At 39.3% G+C, this 27803-nt stretch overlaps 1 protein-coding gene and 1 long non-coding RNA gene across 29 annotated transcripts in view; one reads left to right on the top strand and one right to left on the bottom strand.

Moving 5' to 3' along the window:
- The window catches only part of PTPRM (protein tyrosine phosphatase receptor type M), a 413795-nt gene that overhangs the window by 111136 nt on the left and 274856 nt on the right, over positions 1–27803 (top strand). For all 27 annotated transcript variants that reach the window (XM_083746769.1, XM_083746763.1, XM_083746742.1 and 24 more), the window contains exon 2: positions 5891–6013. In XM_083746769.1, coding sequence (XP_083602895.1) covers positions 5891–6013 — 123 coding nt within the window. The remainder of the gene's footprint in view (positions 1–5890; positions 6014–27803) is intronic.
- LOC310848152 lies at positions 10997–27400 on the bottom strand. Of its 2 annotated transcripts, XR_014566182.1 has the most exons (4): positions 27254–27400; positions 23292–23449; positions 12336–12458; positions 10997–11355 (listed from the first exon to the last, which is right to left on the bottom strand). It is a non-coding gene; the product is annotated as an uncharacterized lncRNA (long non-coding RNA). The 2 variants fall into 2 exon arrangements; XR_014566183.1 differs by lacking the exons at positions 23292–23449; positions 27254–27400 and adding an exon at positions 22637–22972.

Genomic DNA, 27803 nt, shown 5'->3' on the forward strand with positions numbered 1-27803 from the left:
AATGAAAGACAGATAGAGTGTATATGGGTAAAGATTGTAGGCAAGGGAAACAACAGTGACCTTACTGTGGGTGGTCTATAGTCCTCCAGGCCGGACTCTAGACTTGGATGATGCCTTCTTAGAGCAGATTAAACATTCCAAAAGGAAAGATTTAGTAATCACAGGAGACTTCAACTACCTTGATATCTGTTGGAACTAAAACTCTGCCATGAATGTAAGGGCCAACAAATTCACCAATTTTTTAACTGACATTTTCATCTTCCAGAAGATGGATGAAGAAACAAGGGGGTCATCACCAACAGGGAGGAACTGATTGACAAAGGGGAAATACTGGGAACCTTGAGAGGAAACGATCATGTCTTCTTGGGTTTCATTATACACAGACAAGGGAAAGCATGCAATCGGACCCACACTCTGGACTTGAATGCTGATTTTAAAAAGCTGGAGGAACTGCTGGGAGAGAGCCATGGTCAGAAATACTCAAAAAGACAAAGTCTTCCATGATATTCTTGCTGACAAGCTGGTAAAATGAGGGCTAGACTCAGGTGGATTTGTAGCTGGTTGACCAACAGAACCCAAAGAGAGCTCACTAATAGTTCCTTAACATACTGGGGAACGGGGACAAGTGAGATGCCACAGGGTTCTGTTGGGCCTGTATAAATTACTTGGATGAAGGTATTGAGGGTCTAGAAGTCAGGCTTATGAGGGACAATTGAGGTAGTAGAGTAGAGATATGATAGCCATTTTAAATATCTAAAGGTCTGTCACATGGAAGATGGGGCAAGCTTTAAACTACCCTTATGCTATGGAGGGTGGAACCTGAACCAATGCCTTCAAGTTACAAGAAAGGAGATTCTGACTAAATTTCAAGAAAAACTTCCTGATGTTAAGAGCTTTTCAACAATGGAATGAACTTCCTTGGGAGGTGGTGGACTCTTCTTCCTTGAAGGTTTTAAAGTAGAGGTTGGATGAGTATCTATTATGGATAGTTGAGATTCCTATACAGTGGTATCTCTGGTTATGAATGCTCCAGGTTACAAGCTCCGCTAACCCGGAAGTAGCTGCTCCTGGTTGCAAACTTTGCCCTGGGATGCGAACGGAAATTGCACGCCAGAGGCGCGCGCAGCAGGAAGCGCCATTAGCGAAAGCACGCCTCAGGATAAGGACGGTTTCAGCTTAAGAATGGATCTCCAGAACGAATTAAGTTCGTAACCAGAGGTACCACTGTATTGCAGGGAGTTAGCCTAGATGAACCTCATGGTCCCTTCCAACTCTACATATCTATCATTGTGTGATTCTCTATCGATTTTATACTGAATATGAAATATAGCTTCATATTGATAGCTTGAAAAGTTTTAAGTACTTGCTGCTTTTAAATGTTAGAATTCAGGGGGGAATATATGAATGAGGCAAAATCATCCTTATAAGTTGGTCCACAGATATTCATGCAACCCAAAAATATAGGAGACTTTTGTAGACTTAGTTTTTTGGACCTGCAAAATAAGTAAAATTTAAATTTTCGCTTTAAATATCTAAGACAGATAATGATAGTAAATCCCAATTTATAGAATAGCTAGGGAATATGAGATAATGAACTCTTTTAATAGATGACTCTCTTAAAATTTTATTTATATCATCTTTTGGGAGCTGCTTGCATTAACTGGTAATTTTACTCAGTTTTGTAATGAATAGTTAAACATGGATATTTTAACCTACAATGCTCAGATGGAAACTATTTTAATAGCTTTACATTCCCTAGCAAACATAGGGATTGGGAATAATACATTGCTTATTGCAAATGTATGTATCTCATCTAAGTCCTGTTCAAGGATGTGAAATCATGCTTTTTCAATAAAGCTAGGGGAAAGATTAAGACAATCAGGCAGTATGAATGTATAATAATTCACATGCACATTGCTCAGTTTAGCTAAGTTTGGCTATAATAGTTTAGCATGAGAAAAGAGTTCTGTGCGCCTTGGTTCACATGCTCATCCACCCTATGTCAATGGAATGGTATTCGTTTTATTTATCTAAATAAACCTTACATAAGGGTCTCAGACGGGTCTGTGTTCCAACACCTGATAATAGCTTTAGTATAAGTATAAAGAATTGTTTGTGTGTGTTTTATTATGTATGTTTAGTGTGGTGGTGTCTGTTGGTGTGTATGAGTGTGGGGAGACTACTCCAATGCCTTGGCTTTGATGTAATAATGTGTACTGTTTTGGCAGCAGTCCAGATTTTTGGTAATTTGGGGCAATTCCAAAGCATATGTTAGATCATTCTGTCATCTATGTATTAGATCCGAATCTTGCAAATGATAGAGTTTACTTTAAAGTTTTCCAGCTGGTGTTTTAGAGGTGTAGCTCAACTTCTTAATTGAAGCATGTACCTGAGCTTATTAATATTTTACATAGCTTTCATTCTTTTGGACGGAAAAAAAATTGGCTCCACATAGACTGCTTTGATATTCATTTCCTTTATAGTAATGCAGTTTCCTCTCTATTTCTACTTTGGGTGTCAAATCTGGCAGAAGTGTGAGGCTTTGATCACAGTTCCTTTCTTTTACAAACTGAAACCATTCAATATGAGTATGTTCTTTGTCTGCATGTATTCTTGATGCGCTCTGTTATGTTCTGATTTTATTATGCTCAATTATGCCTTTATTTTGTTTTTGTTTTCTGTGTTTTATATATAATGGTATGTTGTTTGGAGATTAGTTTGTTTGACATGGATGTGACACTTAAAATCCTTCAATGGTACTAGTTTGAATGCTGCGCCTCTTCCTCCAATCATAATTGTGAAAAGTTATGTGAAAAGTTAAGGGTTTTTATGCCTCACTGTAAACTTAATACAGTTATAAGAAACTTTCTTAAATCCCAGCTCTTTCAAACCACTTGAGCCATCATTCAATCAATAAGGGGCATGAATCCATTATATCAGACATGCACTTAAGATATTGCACTGGCATACTTCAATGTGCTGCTATACTGCTTACATACCTGAATAACATAGGTGTGGCCAGTAGCATTGCTCCTTCCCATATTTTCAGCACCTGGTGAGGATCAGGGGTGATGGTCGTGTAAGAAGACCTGTTCGGTTGACCTTACTCATGTACCCACAAAGAAAATTCATGAGATGAGGAATGGAATGGTGGTTACATTTATTAAAATAGAACAACTTGAATGCCTCCATGTGAGAAACAGTTGGAATAGAGTATTTTCCATTATATCCACATTTACAATCCAACCTATTTCTCAAAATCCTTCCTTAGTCCTACTATCTTTAGATATAGGCTTGGGCTCCACCTTGCACCACAGAGAACTAATAGACTTCTTACTGACTGCAGTACGATTCATGAAAGCTCAACAATGGAAGAACCAGTCTAAAATGCCCCTGAACATGTGGGGAGAAATATCTGGGATAAAGCAGTGTCTGAGTGTCTCACTGGACACAGGAGGGTGATTAAAGGCGCAACATCTTTTTAGAAAGGTTGTGTTGCCATCTTTAAAAATGGCATGACACACCTGCTCTCTCTCTCAACCCGAGCAATTTTGCACCTGATTTCAGTTGCTTTCCTTGTTTATCAGTGTTCAGTTTTATCACAACCCTTAATTAAATGTAGCGTATGGGAGTGGCATAAGGAAGTGGGAGAACCAAAGGAAGGGTGAATAGACTGGTTGCTGCTGTTCTCCAATGCACTATACTTTGCTTGATTTACTGTTACCCTATCTGAATTATGTAGTCATATATTGTTGTATTATGTTGGGGTATAATGTTTCCTCTTGTAGCTATAACCCCCTTGTATGGAGGCTTCCACAGGACGTAACAGAACTGTGCTCTTGCCCTTCTACACACAGTGTGTGCACATCAAAGCCTGCATAGTTAGCACCAGGTTGTTACAGATAAATAATGAAATAAGTGGTACCTATATTTCCTAGATATGGCAACCATAGGATTTTTCCAGAGTTCATTCTTGATATATTTTCTGTGGTTTAGCACAAGGGATATAATTTCACTGATCCATCCATTAAAAAAATACATATTTTTTGTTTTATGGAACTAGCTTTTCTTTCATATTCTAAAATTCCCAGACACAAAATAATAGCAAACTATAAGCTGTTGAGGAGATTTCCTTGATTTAAAAATTTATCTCATTCTTCCTATCTGAGACAAATTATGTTTTGTTGTCGAGGTGAAATACTGAATAAGAACCATGAGTTCTTTAATGACCTTACTATTACAGTGTGATTTTTAATTGAGGTGGGTACAGTCAAGAGTGTTCAAGAAAGATGCAGTGTCCAGAACTGCTAATTTTCCATGAAACATTCAGAGAAAATGAACAAGACTCTTCCTTACAACACAATTTATAACTGTGTGAAAATGACCTATCTGTCTTCCACCGGGGCATATGCAATATGTTTGTGAGGTTTATTATAAAGGAAAACAGATGGTGGTATTTAAGTGAAGAAGAAAGTGTTTGGATGAATGTTGAAAAAAGTAATGATTAATGTTTGCTTCCCAGATGAGTCGTTTCTCATATCTCACATTAAGTGTATTAATGTGCGAGTATAGTTCAACTAGCCATTCCTGTTCCTTTTCTTAGTCATAGCTCTTAGTAGTATTTTATTCCCATTTAATTATTTTTTAGCATAAAGCAGTACATAGCAGTGAAACCACCAAACTTTTTTGGCCAGTTGGCATACTTGCAAACTGGGGAAACTGTTGTGCGTAGCACACACATCACAAACATGCATTCACCACACACACCTCTTGACATGTATGCATACACTATCCACCTCCACCAGGACTTAGGCTTGGGAAAAGTGTTTGTTTTTTTGAAGCCTGACAAGTGGGGGTAGCCTTCCTGAAGAGTGCAGTATACCAGATAAACCAAACACTAGCATGGTTGGGAAACCTTTTCTGATCACATCAACACTATAATTTGTGAAAATGTTATTCTTATAATTTATTAATTAACACTTGCTGGTATTATGAACCAGTTATTGTGAACCAAAGAATTTTTGAACTGAAGTTCTAGATTAAATTTATAGAATAACAAGATAGAAACTGAAGACAAAACCAGTTATTGGGAGTTGCATACGGGTAGGGTGACTTTATATGCTAGCAAGTCATTGGATGTTCCATCTACATTTAAGTAGAAAAAGAAAGTGTGATTCATTGTAGAAAATGTGTAAACTAATTTCGCCTCAGGGTTACACAAACCAGTTGTTGAACTTGCTTGAGTATTTGAACTAGCATATTTCAACTCATGGCTATAGGTGGAGCATTATAGTGCATTGGTACCATACTAAAAGCAGCAAATAAACTCAACCCTGAGTGTGAACTTAGTTTCTGATGTTGATTATAGGTCCTTCTGACAAACGACATGATTGCAGCGCATAGACGGCAAACATTGACACATATGTGTCAAGCACATCTCCATCATAATAAGAAAATAATCCTTTTCTGCCAGATCCCAAGTTCCCTCCTGCCCCCAATCCCTCACTGCGGATATGTGGCTCATACAGTGACTATCTGCATTCTGGGGATTGCAGGGATTTAACACCCATAAATTCCTACTCTGGTTACTGGAATGGGCCTGCACATATGGTAGAAATGAGTTTTAACAATTCCAGGATAATAAGCTGCCTTATAAAAGCAAAGGCATATGATATGCTGATATCGTTCATATCTGATGCTAGCAACCACTGACTTATTTGTAATGAAAATTAATGATATTTTGGAAACAAGTTTATGCTGGGTTCATTGGGGGGAACTTGTTCTGTTGTGATGTTCAAGGTAGTAACAGATTTGCAAGCAGGGAATTTAAATGAAAATGCAAGAGTCAAAGAATGCATTCAAATTATTTTATTTCTTTTCTTTTTAACAGGTGGCTGTTCATTCGATGAACCTTTTGCATCATGTGGATATAGTCAGTCTGATGATGATGACCTTAACTGGGATCAAGTGAACACATTGGTAAAGCCCTCATCAGATCCATGGTTGCCAACAGGTAGTTTTCGGTTAAAATTATTTCTTTTATATATTGTATGTTTTATCACTTCCAGTATCTCTTTATACTATTGCTTACGAAACATGTGGGGCACATCAAATATGACAAAGACAAGGAGATAAAGCACTGGTGGCGATATTTAGCTACCACATCCTGTCAGCAGAAGAATTTCCACTTGTGCTCCTCTCCCTGCCTGCGTCTTTTGTGCCCTTCCCAAATCCAGAAGGTTAGGAGAACCCTTGAACCCTTAGATGGTGTACAAGGAAGAACATTCCATTGTGGAAGCCTAAAGTATTGAGCTGATGGAAGGTTCACTTAGTGCTACGTTGAATTCTACCTCAAGTCTTCTCTTTAAAGATAACTTTCTAAAGATCAGGCAGAGCACTTTACATTCACATTGGCAGATAAAGCTGCTAGGGTGTGGAGACCACTTCTGTCAGCATACTGGTTGCTCTGGCCCATGGGTTAACCATGATATAGGGCAGGGTTGGCTACCCCAGCTACTTCCCTGTCTGCTTACCTTTTCATATCTTAATGTGGTTGTGAATTCTAAATATTGTCTGATATTTTATGCCACCTACCTACTAGTGTCACTTTCTGGTTTTGATGTTGCAACCAAACCTTAGGTTGTGAGCTCTTGAAGTCTCTTGTTCAGGTTACAAAAGGATATCCATTTTGCTACTACTGTAATGGGATGTTTTCAGGCACACTGAAAAACAAATAGCTTTCTCTTCAGTCCAAAATAGAAATGTTTTCTTTCCCTTAACTCTTTAAGATTTGTAAAAGTTGAAAAGATATAATTACAACAGGTTGATGTCTAGATACTTATTTATGTGTAGGCAAAGCAGAGTGGAATAGATAAGAATGCAGACACAATTCTCTTTCAAAATCACATAAGGCTTGTTGGAGTGAGTAGGTGGTCTTAATTGCACATATCTGACAAATACTTCGTAAAACAAGACAATGAGTAAGACCATCAAATAGCATTTAGAAGTGGTTGAAAGAAGAGCACATTATATCTTTCAGTTGTTCAGAACTATCGCCTTATTCCTTGCTGCTCACAAAAATATATAAAGAAGCACCACAGTTCAAATTAGGTGTGTGGATCAACTATAAAGTTTGAGATCCTTTGAAAAAATAATTATTTGAACTGAAGCAGTTCAAAGGCTGTCTGGTTCAGCTTGGGGTCCAAATTTTGATTCAGAAAAATGAAAACTAAAAAATGCTAGCTTTTTTCTTTTCAACAGAAATGAATGAAATTTCCTTCTGAGTGGATAAAGTTTTCCAAATCAGAGACAAACTTGTTCAGGTGTGCATGCACACGAAAGCTAATACCAAGAACTGACTTAGTTGGTCTTTAAGGTGCTACTGGAAGGAATTTTTTTTGTTTAAACTTGTTCAGGGTTTTTGTTTTGGACACATGTAAAATTTTATCTTCCCTTCCCCCAAAAGAGCCATCTATAACTTTATTATTTCTTAGGCAGAAACTTCAGCCTTGTGTTCTACTCAGTTGGCATAAGAATTCACAGGAAGTAAATGCTGAGTGGATAGGAGCAGTGACACAAAGATAAAAGAACTTGAATATCCAGCTTTTCCCAAGCAAACACCACTTGTATAGAGCAAGCAGAGAGGAGAGAATAGAACAGACAAGAACAAGGTGATTACTTTAGCATCACTTCCCCAAAAGTGTGTGATTGGAGACCCCTGATAAAATAAATATTTATCATTAGAAGCTAGACCGGTCCTATACAAAAGAGATTTCCTCCACACCTCTCCTCACTGTGGTTATATAGCAATCTTAGAAGGAAATTTCAGTTTTTGCAGACAAATTGCAGCATCTTTTAAAATAAAAAAATCTCAACTCTTTTATGGTTTGAGGTGCTTTGATGGTCCCTGCTTTGGTTCAGGGTGTTTTGGGCATCCTGCCTTGATTCAAACAAGCCCATAATCTGTTTTAAGCTGTCCTGCTTTGGTTCTGGATCTATCCAAATATTTTGCATACTCCTAGCTCAAACACAACATACTTGCTTTGATTGATATCTCTTTCCAGAAATAGCAGTGACTGTATTATAGTGGCTAAGAGATGGCAACTTTAACCAAGTTTAGCTTCACCTCTTGGAGAATCTACTTTGGAGAAGAGCTCCAAAACAATGATAATGCTTCAGGCAGCTGTGCAGGCCCCAAACTAGGCTACAGGACACAACTTAAAGAAACTCCTGACCCGTAGCAACAAACAAGCTTTGTAATATCTGGACCTGTCTGGCCAAGTTTGAAGAAGCATAGAAGTAGATCCCTGCTGGATCAGAAAACATTTTCTTTTAAACTATATTACCAGAGTTGGCAACTGGGTGTGCTGTTTTGCCCTCAACCCCAACAACTGATATTCAGATTAATCCTGTATCTCAATCTCCAGTTTCTATTTAGCTAACACAATTAATACTGGTGGATATACTCCTGAGACTGAGTTAAAGATTATGCAACTAACATTTATATCTTATGTCCACATTCCAGCTAAATGTACCTCCCCTCCAAAAAAAACACTCCACACTCAATCTGGCACATTTCAGCAATAACAAAAGCAACAAGTAAATTAAAAAGATGGTTTGTCTCAGCAAAATTCATTCCAAACATATGAACCTTTGTAATGGGCAGTGTGGCACATACTAAGTGACAAAGGTATCAAAACCAGATAAATTCATTTAGCAAATGGATAAATGATTTTATTTGCTGCATTCTGTGTGAAGAATCTATATTGTCATATAGAGATGCTTGAGGAATGCATTCTTTGCCAATTCCCGTATGAATTGTACTGATCTGTACTTTTTGGAATCATGTTCAAATCAAAGCTTAGCTATTTAACGTATGTTGCACCATTCTGAATTTTGCAGCACTTTTGTTTGTTTGTTACAATTTAGTTACAAATTTAGTTTCCTTGCAGTTCAGTATCAACTCTTAGTTCCCCCTCCCGCGTGTATTTAACTGCTTCTCTACATTCCATCATCATTAGTTATTCACAGTTCTTATAATGATGTTATCAGCTGTGGCCTTTCTGAAGCATACCGAATCCATATTTTCCTTCTCTAGAATATGAGGCATCAGTTACGGGAACATGTACTTATTTTGTAAAATACTTTACAAGTTTTTTTTATAATCTTATGATCAGCATACTGGGTACTCTGCACGCAGGATAGGTTGCATTGGAACACTTAGCAGGACTTGATAAGAATTACTAATGATCAGGAAGTGGGGTTGGGATAAGTCTGCATTAAAGGTAAAGGGACCCCTGACCATTAGGTCCAGTCGTGTCCAACTCTGGGGTTGCGGTGCTCATCTCGCTTTATTGGCCGAGGGAGCCAGCGTACAGCTTCCAGGTCATGTAGCCAGCATGACTAAGCCGCTTCTGATGAACCAGAGCAGCGCACGGAAACACCGTTTACCTTCCCGCCAGAGCGGTACCTATTTAGCTTCACCTCTGCACTGCATTACTTGTCATGAAAAAGGACTAAGTATTGAAAATAGTAATGATTATTTTCCTGGTGAACCCTTTTGTGTGAATAGCCTTCCCCAAACTTCCTCACTTTGTGTTATAGCAATTAGGTTGAAAGTTTCTTAGATTTTCCAGGTCCAGTTCCCTCAGCTGCCGCTTTCTTTCACTTCCAACTTGAAGCTAAAGTCACAGTGAGAAGCAAAATATGGAAGAGCTCCAAATTTCAAAACTCAAAATGTGTTTTTACTCTTTGGTTTTAAAAAAAGGTTGATTATAATTCTGTATATGTTCTCTATTTTGTGAAGGCAGAATAAATTAGAAATTGCTGTCACTGAGGGGACAGATAGAATTTAATTTCCCCCCTGTGCCAAGCATCACATTTATGTCAGAGAAGGTAGCTAATGTTCCAATCTGCAGAAGAAGGTCGTGGCCTTGTGAGAATAATAATGCTTCCATCCTACCCCTCAAGGATCTGTGCCCCACCCCTCTGCAAGCTGCATGACTGAAGGATAACAAGGCAAGAAGCTGTGTAGGTACAGCAACCCAAAATTAATGAAGTATCCCAGGACAGTGGAATACAGAAGAGCTGCCTTTTTGCCCCTTAAAGGCATCAGAAAGCATAGCAGGGAAGAGAAGACTGGAATGCAAGCACCATTCTTGAATGGAAAACCCCCCCTGAAGTTTCATGTTGCTCATCAACACACCCTGTCAATATATTGCAGAAAAACAAATGTATTATGCTAATAATATATGCAAACTAAGATTCACTAGCAGCCTCCAGAGAGGCTCCAGTTGACGAAATGTGTGCATCCTTTGAAATCGACTGGTCTCAGGTACTTGCAGAAACACTCATCAAATTATATCTCTGCATACGTGGGGGTTGTGAATTTTCAAGTATCAAAGGGTTGTGCTAGAAGACTGTAGTGGTGTCTGGTTTGCTCTATTTGCAGAGCATCTGGGGTTACTGCACTGAACTATCGAACCTGATGGTACAAGTAAAATTATAGAATTCCTTCAGTTTGTTTCTGACAGCTCATCTATGTAGAGATAATTGTTTTCCTAACTTTAGCTTCTTTGATAATTCAAGAAAAAAATAGGCAAATATGATTTTGACAGTATTAGATTCGTCATGCAAGAAACAGCCATTATTACTTTAAAGCTTACTCACAATTTTGTGACAACTGGGTTCCGTAAGTTGAGGGCTCATTGTATTTTAGTAAATGATTTGTCAAATCCCCAAAAGGTGTTTAGTCTTTTATTCAGATGGCTAAGTAATATTAAAACATACCATCTTGTTTGCTGATAATATGATGGAACAGCTGAAGACAAGCTTTAAGAAAGTTCAGTTATTAATATTTATGGCTGTATGAATGCTCATCCCAGAAAATGCAGACTAATAATTGGGTGTAACTGCAAGAGGTTTTAAAAACTTCTGCTGAGCCACAGCATTTTTTAAGCAAGCTGTTTGGACTCCCCCCAATGAATAAATGAAGTGATTCAATTATTTAAAAGTTTATTCAAAAGCTAGTGTACATAGTGATGGTTAAGAGAATGAGCTGAGAGCCATGGAGTCCCCAGGTTCACCTCATCTCAACTACGAACTTAGTTTTGCTCTTCTCCATCATCCCATTCTGCCACACTGCCCTGAGTTCTCAGTAGTTGCTTGTTATTTTCATCTCTGACCTTGTTCTGCTCTCCTGCCCCTCCTCAGTTCATGCTGTTGGCTGGCTTATCACACCAGCAGTATCCCAGGAGATTGGAGCTGTTGCTTATGCTTTCGGATGCTTTAGCGGGTAGTGTGTGTGTACAGCACTGGATATATCAGATGTGTGTTCTTTACAGTGCTTGGAAATTTCTGCTTAAAAAGGAGGCAGTTCGATTCAAGTTTATCAAAATGAACTTTTTAGCTTATAAAAAAAATCAACTTTAGCTCCCCGCCCCCTAGCATTCAGAATGTGGGGAGTCCCAAAATAAGTTATACATTGCACACAAGTTATCAGATATTTGACAGAATGTCAGCTGGTGAAACTTTCCCATAATTGTATTTCCATACTAGAAAAGGCTTGGCTTGTTTAACGTGTGCCAGACACATAGCTGTTAAAGGCACAAGACATCATTTGTTTTGTTTCTGTTCCTTTACTTCTTGCTGCAAGTTGCTCCTGTTAGAAGAGACCAAATCTTTTCAGAAGCAAGGATTTTTAAAAGTTTCATGTTTATTCCTTCTGATCGCTTAGCCATAGTTTTAAGGGCCAAGCATCCTTCACAACAGCAGCACCACTTAATCTGCCTAATAAGCCTTAGACCATTGCCTTCATGTTTACAGTCTAGCTTCCTTTCTAGATGTCAAGTTGACGACTTCATTCTGAGCACTGATTCTTCTGGATCTTATGTATTACTACTAGCTTGCTATGATTGGCTGTAAAGCTGGTCTGAATGCCACCTCCCATTATGACAGGGGCAGTAATCTTGGACTCCTACTGACTTCAGTGGTGAAACACAACTTTTATATGTGGAGCATTACCCCAGTGTTTGGAGTGGGACCGATCTTTCATTGAATATAGGATTTTATTCATTTTCCTTGGCATAAATCAGTTATGATAGTGTATCTCTGCATCCTGCTGGTGCAACAAGTTTATTTGGAGTCCTGTCCTCATCCAGTGATTGTAATTCAATGATAGGACTGTGCCTACAAACTTTTTGCAATGGTCTTAACTAAATGCAACTAGTACCGCTGTAGAGAGAGTTTTGCCCCTCTTCTGCTGTTAACCCTTGTCTATAACGAGGATGTTATGCAAGGCATTTTAGTTGTAGCATAATAATTTAAAGTATAATTACCATTTTTTCTTTTGTTCGATGCATTCCTTTGTGTGGCATTTCAAAAGTGTAGATGTTCTCAGAGGCACTGAAAAATCTCATTGTTGCTTGTAAGATATCTAAGTGAAAGCATCTTGATGTCATCTTATTGGAGACGTACACAAAGCAATTCATTAGTGTGAAGTATTATACTACATTTAACAGCTTTGATCAGAAGTCTTTGAATGTTGCATAATGGGTGTAAAGTTGGGGCTAGCATAGTTGAAATTTAACTGCAAACTTATTTTAATATGTCCTTGGCCACAATTCACAATTAATATAAATTGCAAAGGCATTATCCAACCACCACTGATTCACTGGACCTCTGTAGATACTGGGGAAATGGTATCACTGCCTGTAGTCTGGTGACCACCTGAAAGCTGCCATCACTGGGTGGGCATGGAGAGACTTTCTGCACAGTTTCTAATATGGGGAACACTTCCATGTGTTTATGTTAAAACATATTTAAAGCAGCTTTCATATGTTAAATCCGCCATAAGGAGCTCTACCATTCAAAGGAGATTTGGGGCAGTTTCCTCATGGGGCTTCTAATTTTTCAGTTGGCTCTTATTAGTTAAAATATGCATATCTCACCCTTCTAGTGTAAAACTCAGGAGGGTCTTTAACACATATAACATTAACTGCAAAACAAAAACAAAAAAACCCTGGGTCAGCAGTTGAAGATGCATAAAAACATTGCCGCCTTCAAAAAATAAAAGCTGTCTGGTATTAAAAGTTTTTCAATAATGTGTGAAAAATAGTGAGGGATGGGGTCAGCCACACTTCATAGGGAAAGCTGTTTCATAATCTGAGCCCTTAAATCAAGCTGTTGATTAAAATGCTAGAAAACTATTATTAGGTTTTGCTACCCCACCCCACTGCTTTTACTGGTAGACCTTGAAAACCCATTTCTGCATGCATTACTAACATAGTCTCAAAGTGAATGCAATAAAATTTAATATGGCCATCATAATGTGGATTGAACATATGATTATTGCCTGTAGTTTGCATGAAAAGGCAATAGAATATGTGGTGGCTGTGAGTGATAGTGGGGATTTAGATACCAACACATCCCAAGCCTTGCAGCCTGTCTGTAGAGCGGGGAAGAACTTGCCATTGGGATGCTGACTTGACTTCAGCACGTTTACACTATTACTGGTGAATAAATAATAAATCATTATCAATAGAGTTATTTGATGTATTGTTGCTTCTTCTCAAAATCTTAGAAGTATTTTGTGTGTGTGTGTGCGCGTGCGCGTGCGTGCATATGCTAAATTGAGGGGGAGGAGAGAAGCTATTGCTTCCAAGAGGTTATTTTATTTTTAAAAGAATGCTGTCCATATTTACATCTGTATGTCCTAAGCTGTGCCAATGGAAGGAGTTATTTTATTTTATATTATTTATAGAGAGAACTAAAAAACAAACTACCAAATTTTTTAGTCTGTACATTTGCTGGGAGTGGGCGAGTGGTGGTCTAAGTATTATTGAAACTAAAATGCAGCATATGTCTAATATTAATTACATTTTTTAAAAAACTGAAGGTATTTTTTCAAATGTGTAGTCACATATGGTGTGATCAACATGGCACATTTTTAGGTATGAATTATTTATCTTTCTGCACGGAGACTCTAACTTTCAAAGTGCACAAGTTACACATTTGAATTAAAAATAGTTTAATTTTTTTATTGCCATAGGGTAGCATTAGACTATACTCAAAGAACAGCTATTGAAAGGGAAATTATTATTATTATTATTATTATTATTATTATTATTATTATATCATCATCATTATTATTAATACCCTGCCCACCTGGCTGGGTTTCCCCAGCCACTCTGGGCGGCTTCCAACCGAATATTAAAAGCAATACAGCATCAGACATTAAAAACTTCCCTAAACAGGGCCACCTTCAGTTGTCTTTTAAAAGTAAAATAGTTGTTTATTGCCTTGATATCTGCTGGGAGGGCGTTCCACAGGGCAAGTGCCACTACCGAGAAGGCCCTCAAACTTAGTCATGTTCATTACTTTAAGTGGGTTCACTTAGAGCAAAACTAAGCTGAACACTACCCATAGTTGTTTTCTGCACATTTTATGTGCTGGTTAATAATAGTGTACATAAGAAACAGCTTTCCGATAGTCGTGCAGTTTTTAATGTACCACTTATACAAGTAGGCAGATTGACATTTATGATAATGATTGTATATACTCTTCTCCTTGTTTTTTGAGCTTGGGGCTCATCCATATTTCCGCTTGTCCCACCACTTTACCCTGGGAAACCCAATCTTTACCACTGAATTGGAGCAAACATCAGTTGAGCCCCACATTGTGGGTGATGTCACGTTGCTTGCAAGCTGCTTGGCCTCCGCCCACCACTGCCTGCTGCCTTGCCTCTGTTGACTCTGGCAGCAACTAGGCTGAACCCTTGTGGAGATTGTGCCCATGTTGCTCTGTGCGACGTCACACTCATAACTCATTGGGTCGCCCGGCTGAACACCCACAGTGTGCACCCACACGCACGCACACATCGAGATGGCACTTCCAACCACCCCACTCTTTGCTTTTGGAAGTCTTATTTATAAGAAGCTTCTGTAGGTGAGGAACACCAGGGGAGAAGTGTTTTTAGAACCAAGGTAAAGCTGTCAAGCTGTTATTTTTGCTGTTGGATGTCATTCACGTAATCTTGCTTATAGTACTGAAATTTTGTTTTTGTATGTTTTTATATTTGCTGTTGTGCTGTTGTTTTATTATGTTGTTATGAAATTGTTTTTGTAGTGTTTGATTTTGAAATAGACTCCTGTTTTCTTTGTTATAAGCCGCTTTAAGCACATTTTTTGTGTATGGAAAAGTGGCATACAAATAAAATTACGAATGAAATAAAATTATGAACAAGCTGGTAAGGAACAAAGCAAGCAAATCAGAAGACAATAAAAAATGAAGCTGCAAAAGTACAGGCAAACATTGGCTGTTTAGAGGCTTCAGCATATGAGTTGTTGACGAAGTATCAGTATCTTTCTAGCTTCATTTTAAGATCTTGCATTGTTCTGGCAGTATTTCATGGAATCTGCATATCAAAGTGAATTATATTAAATAATACACATATTAATAATATTTAAAGGTTCTGTGCTACCCACAATATATATTTAAATTACACAGACATGTAATAATTCTCTGGAGTTCATATTATTGGGCATGTTATTCAAATAAGTTTTATAAATTCCTTCCAGGATATATCCAGTGATATGTATATTTCTTTCCCTGAGGTTGTTTGATACCCAGTGGTGCCTTGATGTTCTTGCATTGCAGAACAAATAGTTATTATTTATTTTCCTGTAATTCTGTCTTTAAATGAAAGAGCCATGAGGGTGTATATCTTTCTTGCTGAGTTGTTATAGATGTACTTGCACTAATGGAAAATTGCTAATGTATTACAGTATTGTACATTAATATGAAACACTTTCTGCTTGTTTTCTTTTTTATATATAAAAAATAGTTTCATCTTTCATAAATATGTCTAGATAAAATAAATGGAGGTAATTTCTGGTTAGAAAAACATTTGTTGGCTGTAGTGTCTGAATAAAGTAAGATGCAAGTATTCCTCCTCCCGCTTCCGTTTCCATATGAGTATATGGATCACCAATAAGGATTTGACTCACCAATAAGGATGGAGCAACTGACTGGTTTAGTGCTTTTAAGTATGTTGGCGTTGGTAACTTTTGGTTTTATATGACTTACAAGATCCTTTGTGATTGTTGCCAACAAAGACTTCATAGAACTGTGGATTTCACTGGGCTTGTAAAAGAGTTTCACTTCCTTTATACCGGTGCTCTCATTAGTGTGCTGTAAGCGTCTCTAGCACTGTGTGTGTGTTTGTGTATGTGTGAGGGATGGAGGGTGGGACTCAAGGTACAGTGATCTCAAGTGCTTTACTGCTGATTTCTGGCTGTTTGCTGTTCCAAACCGATAAAACAATTATTTTTCTGATGGTTGAGGCCCATTTCAAATGTGTAGGCAAAAATAAGCCCTGTAAAAATAATAAATAACCTTCGTTTTCAATCTCAAATTATCTGTTGATGTATTTTCTAAATAAATAAATGGCCATCCTATCCAGAAGATTTACACAGTTGTCTCTTCTTGTAGTCAAATAACTTTTACTCAGAGTAGACCCACTAAAGTTAATAGACCTAAGTTAGTCATGGCCACTAATTTTAATGGGTCTACTATGGGTAAAAGTTGACTACAATCCCACGGTTACAATTTCTGCTAAGGTCAACATGGCAGTAAATACGGAAAACTCACAAATATTAGCCTAGACAAAATAAAAGTAAGGCTAAATAAAATGTGACAGATACCAGTGGAAGAGTCACCCCATAAAGAATCTCCAGTAAAGGTACGCTTAATCCTTTCTTGAGAAATATAAAGTATCTCACTCAATTTACTAGATTACTCTTGCTGAGAATTGTGATCATTATTATTGTTATTGTGATTATTATTGTGATGGTGATGATTAAAGTTTGAGTTTGCTTGCTAGCAGCTGCACAAACAATGAATACTTAAACAGTGTTAACTTTTAAGCAATGTTAAAAACACACAACAGAAAGATGGGGACCCTTGAGAAGCCTATCAGAATTTGAAATATGCATGATCGCGCAAAGTCAAAAAAAAGAAACTCCTCCTCTAGAATTTAAGTATTCCAGGCAAAGTTGGCTAGCCTTGTCTCTGAAGGAAACAATCAAATACAAGAAGTACTAAGGCTTATTTATCCAGAGAAATTGAGTATAACAAAAGTGCAACAGATCAGTCTATTTATCACCTGAACAGAGATAAATGGAAAGCTGTAAACAATGATAATGAGTAGTGAAAAGATTAATCTTTTAATTTTCTCTCTTCCCTCTATGAGCTCCTCTACTCAGCATTCCTTCTAATTTTGAGAAGCTGACCACATAGTCCACAAATCAGTTAAGATACAATGCTGAGATTCAAGCAAGCTGATTCCCTTGGAAATTAATGAGAATAATAGACTATCTTAAAAGCTAAGCGCTGTGGCTTAGCAGGTGTATAAATCAGAATATTTGCTTCTAAATAAAGGAAGATGTGCCAGGAGGTATGATATTAATTTAAAAGCTAGTAGTCCATAAAAGGGACGCGGGTGGTGCTGTGGGTTAAACCACAGAGCCTAGGACTTGCCGATCAGAAGATCGGCGGTTCGAATCCCTGTGACGGAGTGAGCTCCCATTGCTCGGTCCCCGCTCCTGCCAACTTAGCAGTTCGAAAACACGTCAAAGTGCAAGTAGATAAATAGGTGCCGCTCCGGCGGGAAGATAAACGGCGTTTCTGTCCGCTGCTCTGGTTTGCCAGAAGTGGCTTAGTCATGCTGGCCACTACCTTTACCTAGTCCATAAGCTCCAACATTCTCCCAATAAAAATCAGGACCCGGGCCTTGCACTTCCTTCCCAAAGCCCAGTAAGCTTCTGCTTGGCTTAGGTAAGGAGGCGTGATGCTCAGCCAGGGTGTGAAAGCCCTTCTGCCTCTTTCCCAAAGCCCTGTAAGTGCTTGCTGGCTTTGGGAAGGAGGCAGAAGGGCTCCAGGATCCTGTCAGAGCCTCACATCTTCTTCCCAAAGGCTAGAAAATACTCCTTTACAATGCTTCTGCCGCTACAGGAGCTGCTTCTACAGCTCCCATCCACAGGCGGCATGAAATTGGGGCAGCCCAGGATGAAGGCAGAGTCTGGGGCACCTTCAAAGAAAACATGCTTGTCCCACTTAAATTGGGGCACTTATAATGTATGGTAGCCCTGTCCTTTTACCTTGACACTTTCACAGTACAGTGGTACCTTGATTCTCAAATTTGATCAGTTCCAGGAGTCTGTTCGACTCCGGGAACGGTTTGAAAACCAAGGTGCGGCTTCTGGAAGTGACAATCAGAAGCCACGGAAGCTGCGTCAGATGTTCAGCTTCCAAAGAACGTTTGCAAACCGGAACATTCACTTCTGGGTTTGCACCGTTCAGTAGCCAATTTGTTCGACAACTAAGCCATTCGACTACCAAGGTACCACTGTATCTTTTAAATGTAAAGAGTGTGAGACAACACAGTATTTGAAGAGCGGAATTGTGTAGTGCTGTATTGTTATAATACGGCTATATTAGTTATTTTTACAATTTTATTGGCAACTGTAATATGTATGCTATTCTTTACTGAAAAAATATTGTCATAATATCTGTCTGACATACAAACTGTTCCCACACCGACATCTCTCAGAATGTATTAGCCCTACTTCCTGTATCAGAGCCTGGTAAAGGAAGAAGGGATTTAAGGGGATGGACTGCAGGGGTGAGAGCTTTCTCTGTATTGGTGTTCAGCAGTTTTCACCCATGTGACCACTCTCACACCTAGCTTTAGATGTAAGTAGGACAGTTGTGCATTTACAATACAAGTCTAGCACCATCACATAGTTTGGGTCTTTAATGACATATTGACCTTAATTATGGACATCTGTTATTGGGCATCAACTAGGTTTCAGTGATAATGACTGTTATGTATCATGCTTTAGGTCACATACATCTTGTATTGTCATTGTTCATTCTATAAGGAGTTCAGTGTTGTCTAGTTCATTATGGGGAGAAGGAACCTGTCACCTGAGTGACATCAATTTCCCTTTTTCTCTATCCCTTTTAACATGCTACTCATATTCTCATCAATCATGGATACAACAGGAAGCAAGACTGCACCTACAGTGTTCCATTTCCCACTGGCCTTGCCCCATTGCTATTCACACGTTAAGCACCAAGTCTGCAAATGGGTGTCTCTTTGTAAGCAGCTTAAGCAGATGTTTATTTGCAGATGTCCATGTGGGGTACATAAACAGTAGTGGGATAGGACTAGTTGAGGGCACCATTTTCAGTGCCAGCAGCACAGCCATGCATGCTCCTCGTAGTATCTTATGATTACCCTACGTGTGAGTGATGCATGGAAAGAGTGCTTGAATTCTGTATGCATGTCTGTATTAAATAACTTTTTGAAGATGAAAAACTTTTTAAAATGACTTTTTAAAGCAGGGCAGAGTGTGTAAATGAACTAAGGGTTTCTTCAAAACTTCTTTTTGTAAAAGATCTGAAAAACAATAGTTAGAGATGAGATGAAACATCACCACAGGTATAAATTTCTGCCTAGCAGCTGTGAGTCAGTCGTGGCAATTATAGAATCATGGATCTGGAAGAAGCCAAAAGGCCTTCAAATTGAAGCCATACACACCACAGCCATGCTGCACAATCTAGACCATTTTGTATCATAGTCTGAACCCAAGTGCACTGTCAAAGATGACTGCAGAGTAAACAGCAGTGCGTCTTGATAATGTATTTTGTCCCCTCGATTGAAAGCTTGGATTTGTACTGTAGATTATTGTGGGCAGTCAGTTTCTTGCCTCTGATGTTTTGTTGTGTTTTGATAGTGTCTGTTTTAATATTGTGTTAATGTCTGGAATTTTTATGTATACCAGCGTGGAATCCATATTTGTGTGAAGGTATGATTTACAAAATTTTAAAATAATAAAATTATGGGGACAAGGAAGAGAGTTCTGCAGAGGTTGTGGAACCTTGCACTGAGCCCAAACTCTACAAGGTAGTGATTGGTCCCTGGCAAGAGGGACATCAAATTCTTCTGGATACAGATCACCACCATAATGTTCTCTGGCATCAAGAAGAATTTTCCGTAAGGTTTTCCTTTGGATCACCCTTCCTTCTGGTTCCAAATAAAGTAACTAGCTGAAAACAGACTATTTGAATTCAAGCAATAATTAACAAACATATAAAACACTGACACCTCAATAACAAAAAGGATCCTTTTCCTATTCCAAGACACAGATTCCACTCTAAGCAGCAGACTAGGATGTCCAAATGTGCAGTCATCTCATAAGGTTGTTGTAACTCTCAGACACATAACAGGTGATGGTAGTATTACTCTGCAGAAAACAAAGGGTTGCACTCAACATAGCTTTAAGAAGAATGTTCTATTGGTGCAAGGATTTCTCCTTGAGCAGCAGAGCGTTCTGCTCCTTCCCTTTCCCATGTCCTCTAAATCTGTTCTGGCATTTCCCTCCACTCTCCAAGACAGATTTTTTTGGGAGGGAGGTGGTCTCATTGTGCTAGTGCAAATACGTAATTGAGTACCACCCCAAGTATCTAATCATGATAATAGGACTTTTCTTTTAGATGACAAACCACTAAGACCACTTTAGAGGGATTTTAAAGGGGTTAAACAAATGAATGGAGGAGCTTTGGATGGCTGTCTCCTTTCCACAGTCTTAGCATAGGGAAATTTTCTTACCTAACCAACTCTGAATTTACCAAATTAATGAGGGTTGTGTGAGACAGTGAGGTCTTCTTCACTTTGACTCTGTGAAGATGGTCCTTCTTTAGTTAGGAAAAAAAATTCCAGTTCCTTTTCTTCAAAGCAACTCTTTTAAAAACCACAGATACCTTATAAAAGCACTTCCATCTCCTGCTTAGACAAGAAAGTTTCTGAAGAGGTGGGCTATATGACATCCTAAGGAGTGCCTTCAAGGAAGTTCTTTGCTATTACCTGCCTCCTACTGGTCAGATAGAATTGCCTTCCAGTTTGGAGTGACACCTGAGAAACCGACTTTTATACTTACTCATTGCTAATGCATACAGGAGTAAATCCACATGAAGAGTTGATTGGCAGAATGAAAATGAGACTCTGCTATAAAATTGAATTGTGTCAGCAACTTGTTTTGCTTCCTATTTTTCCCATCCAAAAAGAAAGTATGTAAGGAGGAGGAATTGTTAACAGCTTTCTTCTCATCTGAAATTTAATTACTATGTATGAGCAAAATAATTCCATAGAAGTATTAAACAATATTAATATAAGATTGCCTGGCATTGACATTTTCCAGCCATTGCTTTTTCTGTTTCTGAGTATGATCTCTGAGAATTTTATTACTAAAATATATTGCAAAGTGACAGAAAATTAGCAAAAGATGAGGTGATGCCGTACATTTAAAAGACTAATCCAGTATTCATTGTCTCTGATCTGTGTTAAAATTAATGATATTAGATAATCCACCAATTGAACAGATAATGAAGTGAAAGTAATAAGGACTTAATAAAACTGTTTTTCTTTTATTAAATTACCTTACTTTTTGAGCTTATTGAAGTTTATGTTTAGCGTTCTAACAAAACTCAGATGAAGAACATTGGGGAGAGGGGTGGGTGGAGATAACTCTACTATGTTTTTTCTGATTTTCACAGATATCTGAACTACTATTGCAGTTTAATATTGTTTTATTCAGACTATTTCTATACTACTTAATATAAAATGTAAGTCTAAGTGGTATACAGAAAACTAAAGCAACAACAGACAACTTAAACAGCATTTTTTAAAAACAAAAATGCTGTTACATATACAGCTGTTACATTAACACAAAATTTCTAATGCATATATGTAAAGCAATCTGAATCCCTTCTTCTGATGCACCTTCCCTCCCCTCATCCACCATTGCTGTCTTTTCCCACATTTTACTGGTGTTGCCACCCTTCAGGAGTCCTGCTTGCTTGACTGACTTTCTTTTATATACAGAACACTTTAGTATAAACTATTTAACTTCTACCCTGAGGTCCTAATGATACTTTCCTGCATCTGTTTGCAAAAAAATGCCTTTTTTCTTCAGCAGTTCTATCTAGGGGAGGGAGGAAAGAAATGACCAGAGGCCACAGCAATTCACTCAAAAATCCAAATGGTCCCACTGGCCTAAAAAGATTGGTGATCCTTGATCTGTAGCCTCTCCAACTGGGACATGATCTCAGATTGTAATAACAGGGAGTTTGTTAGTTTACACTAACTCTACTTGAGCCACATGTGATCCTCCTCCTCTGGTTCTGTCACAGGAAGCTGGTGGGGCACAACAAGAACCCCTGCTCCCAGGCGCAAATCTTTGACAGGCTGAGGAACAACATGAGCCAATAGGGGTTGTGTGGGTGATTCTTATGGCTGGATCTGGCATCTATGATGTGAGGCTGTGCTGTTTGAGTGATTGGGCTGAAACCACAGTATAGCACTGAGCAGATGGTCATACTGACAAGATTAAGTGATAATTACCTCCTCCCCTGCACAGTGAGACTTAGATAAACTTTCAGATCTGATTATGCTGACTAATCAATGAGATGCGCACAGTGTGGGCAGCCCAACTCTACATGCATATTTCTGAATAAGGGCATTTATTAGTGGTGGAGTGAAAATGGAAGAGAGGAATCCCACATTTCCCAAACTTACCAAAGTGTTTGTGGGAGAAGATAGCTTAGATAGTTTCCAGGAAACAGGGCCGCATGCCTTAAACGTTGTTGTTAATGCTCACAGTGTACTAATGCTGGGAATCGTGGGAAATGTTCCCCATTGTCTCTAGATATTATAGTACGTTAAAGACACATGCACAGCAGCATCTGGAGACACTATGAACTCCTTTTCCATGGTTTCAGGCATCTGTGTGTCCTGCTGTGCAGATGTGGCAACATTCAGAGGAAAAAGGAAACCCTACTGAATGTCCTCCTTGCTGCCCCTCCACTTTGGTAAGCCAGGAAGGGTGGCATTTGCAATAAGCAGGGCTCAAGCAGGCCTGATATCTCACCAGAATGGAATGGATCAGTTGTTTAAAAGGGTTAATTTCAGGTGCCTGGTGGAAGTCCTTATTTTATTTTATTTTCAATTTATTCTTAAATATGTATATCACCCTTCATCTGTACATGTTAGGGCAGTTCACAACATAGAGATGCCATATAAAAACACAAAATGTGTCATGAAAACAAGAAGGGGGGGGGGCAAACCAATAAGCTCCTTACACCACTCTCTCCCACAAACACATTTGAAAGGGGTATGTGAGGAACGTTTTCACCTGTCGCCTCAAGGTATATAATGAAAGTCCCAGCCAAACCTTCCTGGGAAGATCATTCCACAAACAGGGAACCACTGCAGAAAAGGCCCATTCTTGTGTTGCCACCCTCTGGACCCTCTTTTTTGGGAGGCACACGAAGAATATCCAAAATGAACTGGACATAGGGGTGATGGATTGGTTCTACTCATCCATAATCTCTAGGGATAAATTGATTTTTAAAAATGAGCAGATACCCATTTTAATGTGTTTCACATAGCATTTCCACAAAACCCTCTTACATGGAAAAATGATTTTAAGTATTTAATTTGAACTTGTACAGTGGTACCTCGGGTTACATACGCTTCAGGTTACACACGCTTCAGGTTACTAACTCCGCTAACCCAGAAATATTACCTCGGGTTAAGAACTTTGCTTCAGGATAAGAACAGAAATCGTGCAGCAGCAGAGCAGCAGCAGGAGGCCCCATTAGCTAGTGGTGCTTCAGGTTAAGAACAGTTTCAGGTTAAGAACGGACCTCCAGAATGAATTAAGTTATTAACCTGAGGTACCACTGTACTTTAATATTTCAAAACATTTCCTGGAATAGCTACAGAGAGGAATCTGTAAAACAAAACAATTAAATCAATTGGCACATCTCGGAGTAGGAATGCAGGGGGTGGAGTGTGAAGAACTTGCTATACATATAGCCTTGTATAATGGTGTTTTTAGAAATACGGGACTTATTTGCAGTTAACTACAGGAGGAAAATCAAACAAGATATTCTTAAAGGTGGTGGACTAGTTACAGAGTGTACATTTTTTATGTTCTTCATTGCTTTTCAGTGCTGTAATTGATTTTTTTAGCTTTATTCCTTTTGGGATCGGGGTGGAGGATAAAATGCTTCATAAACAGTTTGTGCTCACGATATAGCATTTTTGACATGTTGCCTACAAAGTATTGCCAAATGTTCAAAGATAGCAGAACAACTCATTCTAAATTTTCTCCATGTGAACGTGGTTGTAGGGATCAGCTCCAGTGGCATTAATCCCCCGTTTTGTGTTGGATGCAGCGGATGCATGTATACCTTGTACACTACATTCATAGAATCATAGAACCATAGAGCTGGAAGAGACCACAAGGGCCATCGAGTCCAACCCCCTGCCAAGCAGGAAACACCATCAGAGCACTCCTGACATATGGTTGTCAAGCCTCTGCTTAAAGACCTCCAAAGAAGGAGACTCCACCACACTCCTTGGCAGCAAATTCCACTGTCGAACAGCTCTTACTGTCAGGAAGTTCTTCCTAATGTTTAGGTGGAATCTTCTTTCTTGTAGTTTGGATCCATTGCTCCGTGTCTGCTTCTCTGGAGCAGCAGAAAACAACCTTTCTCCCTCCTCTATGTGACATCCTTTTATATATTTGAACATGGCTATCATATCACCCCTTAACCTCCTCTTCTCCAGGCTAAACATGCCCAGCTCCCTTAGCCGTTCCTCATAAGGCATCGTTTCCAGGCCTTTGACCATTTTGGTTGCCCTTCTCTGGACACGTTCCAGTTTGTCAGTGTCCTTCTTGAACTGTGGTGCCCAGAACTGGACACAGTACTCCAGGTGAGGTCTGACCAGAGCAGAATACAGTGGCACTATTACTTCCCTTGATCTAGATGCTATACTCCTATTGATGCAGCCCAGAATTGCATTGGCTTTTTTAGCTGCTGCGTCACACTGTTGGCTCATGTCAAGTTTGTGGTCAACCAAGACTCCTAGATCCTTTTCACATGTACTGCTCTCAAGCCAGGTGTCACCCATCTTGTATTTGTGCCTCTCATTTTTTTTGCCCAAGTGCAATACTTTACATTTCTCCCTGTTAAAATTCATCTTGTTGGCCCACTTCTCTAATCTGTCAAGGTCGTTTTGAAGTGTGATCCTGTCCTATGGGGTGTTAGCCATTCCTGCTAGAAGAGATCATTGCACCCTGCATTATGAGTGCTACTTGCTGAGTGCAAGGATTTGTGGATTGGGTGGGGTGTATTTTGTGTATTTCCTCATCTGTAGAATATGCTAACCATTAAGTATGCTTGTCCTGTAAAGTCTTTTATTGTTTTTTATAGAAAAAAGGAGAAAAGAAGGGGGTAGTTTCTTCCTTTCTGTGATCTCCTTTGTCATGCGGCTTTGCATGGAGGGGTAGGCTCCGGTCGGCTCAGCCACGTGTTTTTTCGCAGCGTCCTTTGCCTTCCCGTGTTCACCTACCTCCCCTCTTCCTTGTCGGCAAAGCTAGGGCTCCTATCTCTTTCTTTCTTTCTTTTTTTCCCTTCTTCCTTCCCCCTTCTCTTTTTCTCCCTCTCTGCGTTAGCTCCACTGTCTTCCTGGATTTGGAGCTCCTCTCGGCTGTTGGGGGGGGGTGTCGGGTGCCTTTCCGGCTCAATCAAGGTCGTGGGGGGGTGTTTTGGCTCCCTTGAAAGACGCCCCAGGCACCCCCGGTTCCTCTCCGTTGGCAGTGTTGGCAGCAGCAGACCTGGGAGCCCGGGAATCGGCCAGACAGAGCCTTTCACTCTGGCTGGCTTCAGGAGCTCTTTTCTGCTGCTGCAGCCGCCATGCTGCCTCCGGAAGTCTCTCCCCTGTAAAGTCTTTTATTAAGCATCAGCATATTCAGTATAAGACCAGTCTTCCTGTATATTTGTTATTCAGCATGTTCTTTAACACACACACACACACACACACACACACACACACACACAAAAACGTGAGACAAGTTGTAAGCTCTGCAGTGAAAATGAGATCTTCTCTGGCAGTCATTTACCTGCAGTGAGCAGCTTCCAGAAGCAACTTAACGGTGTGAGTATATACATTTGTTATACAAGAGAATTCCCACAGAGCAGGTCAAAAGTTGCTGCGTCAAGGATGAGGTAGTTAGCTTTATAGAATTCCTTTCTCTTAATGTTAAAATCCGATTTCCCTCATTCAGATTTATGCACTGTGCCTGTGATCAACATTTCAGACTACTTTAAACAGATTTTTCCCACTGCAAGAAACCACACATTTAGATAAGATGTGTAGTTTCATGCATATTGTTCTTAAGGCAGCAATCCTAAATGAAATTTCCTAGGAGCATTAATTTAATTTAAGGTTGCCACATTTCAAACAGTGATTTTTTAATGGAGGGTGCGAAGTTGTTGAGCAAAAAATTGGCATTTTTGAGCTACTTTTCGGGAAGGTCGGCGAAAACAACACTGACAACATGGGTTGTCATATGTCCAGATTTTGCTGATTTCCGGATGTATGGCAGCCCTATTTAATTTGACCTACATGGGATTGTGTTGCTTATAACTAGTAGTAACATTTCAAGTCATTTGATTTTTTGTTATAATAGCAAAAGAAACTCCATCTGGTAATAAATAGTACTGCATTATTTATTTATTATGTGTGACCGTAAGCCTGCCCTCCAAAAAGGGACGGGTGGAATCAAAAATAGGACTGTTAGCCCATCTAGCTTTGTCTTGCCCGCATTAACTGTCAGTGGCTGTCAGTGGTTTCTTCCAGAAAGGAATCTTTCCTACTCATGCCTAGAGATGCCAAGAATAGAACTTGGAATATTCTGCATGCAAAGTATGTACTCTGCTACTGTGCCCTTCCCATCACGCCAAGACAGTTCAACAATATTATATGTATTTATCAACACACATTATCTGATGACATTATGGAGCTGGAGCTTCAGTATCGCCTGTTTGTGTTTCTTTGTTTGTTTTTACAAATAACTTTTAACCTTGGATTAATTCTGTAGGTTTTGACACAACCTTTTCCTCTTTCAAATATTTAAGACAGTTGTTTTCCCAGCCAAAATTACATGTTTTGTACAAATGAAACAACATATACATTACCATCTTCTAGCACAGCCACTTTGTGTGGCGATAGTGTGGATCCTGGCCAGTAAAATGCTTATTTTCTATCTAACAAATTAAGGAATAATGACTTTTTTTAAGGGGTCTTGTGGCACATTACCAGCTACATATATTTTTATGTTACCTGAGGTTTGATAGGCTAGAGCAGAGGTGGCAAACTCATGGTGTATAGGCTGGATCTGATTTGCCACACCATTTTGTTGATTGCTTGCCAGTCCTCCGTGGCCCAATTTACGCCCCCCCCCCTCCAGAACCTTGAAATCAAGGTGGGGGTGGGGATTCAAAAGGCTGTCTTGTCAGTCCAACACCTTCTCTGCTATAGTGCTAGAGAGAGGTTGGAATATAGGGTTTATCAGGGGTCAGCAACCTTTTTTAGCAGGGGGGCTGCTCCACTGTCCCTCAGACCTCGTGGGGGGCTGGACCCTAACCCTAACCCAGAGATACATTTTAAATAAAAGCACACAATCTGCTTGTGGAAAAACACCAGGTAGGCCCCACAAATAACCCAGAGATGCATTGTAAATAACACATTCTACTCATTTAAAAACACACTGATTCCCGGACCCTCCCCAGGCCGGATTGAGAAGGTGATTGGGCCGTATCTGGCCCCCGGGCCTTAGATTGCATACCCCTGGTTTGGATGATAGCCTCTTATATTTTCTCTATCTGCTTTG

This window comes from Podarcis gaigeae (genome assembly GCF_964106915.1).
Source record: "Podarcis gaigeae genome assembly, chromosome: 7".
NCBI classification, from domain to species: domain Eukaryota; kingdom Metazoa; phylum Chordata; class Lepidosauria; order Squamata; family Lacertidae; genus Podarcis; species Podarcis gaigeae.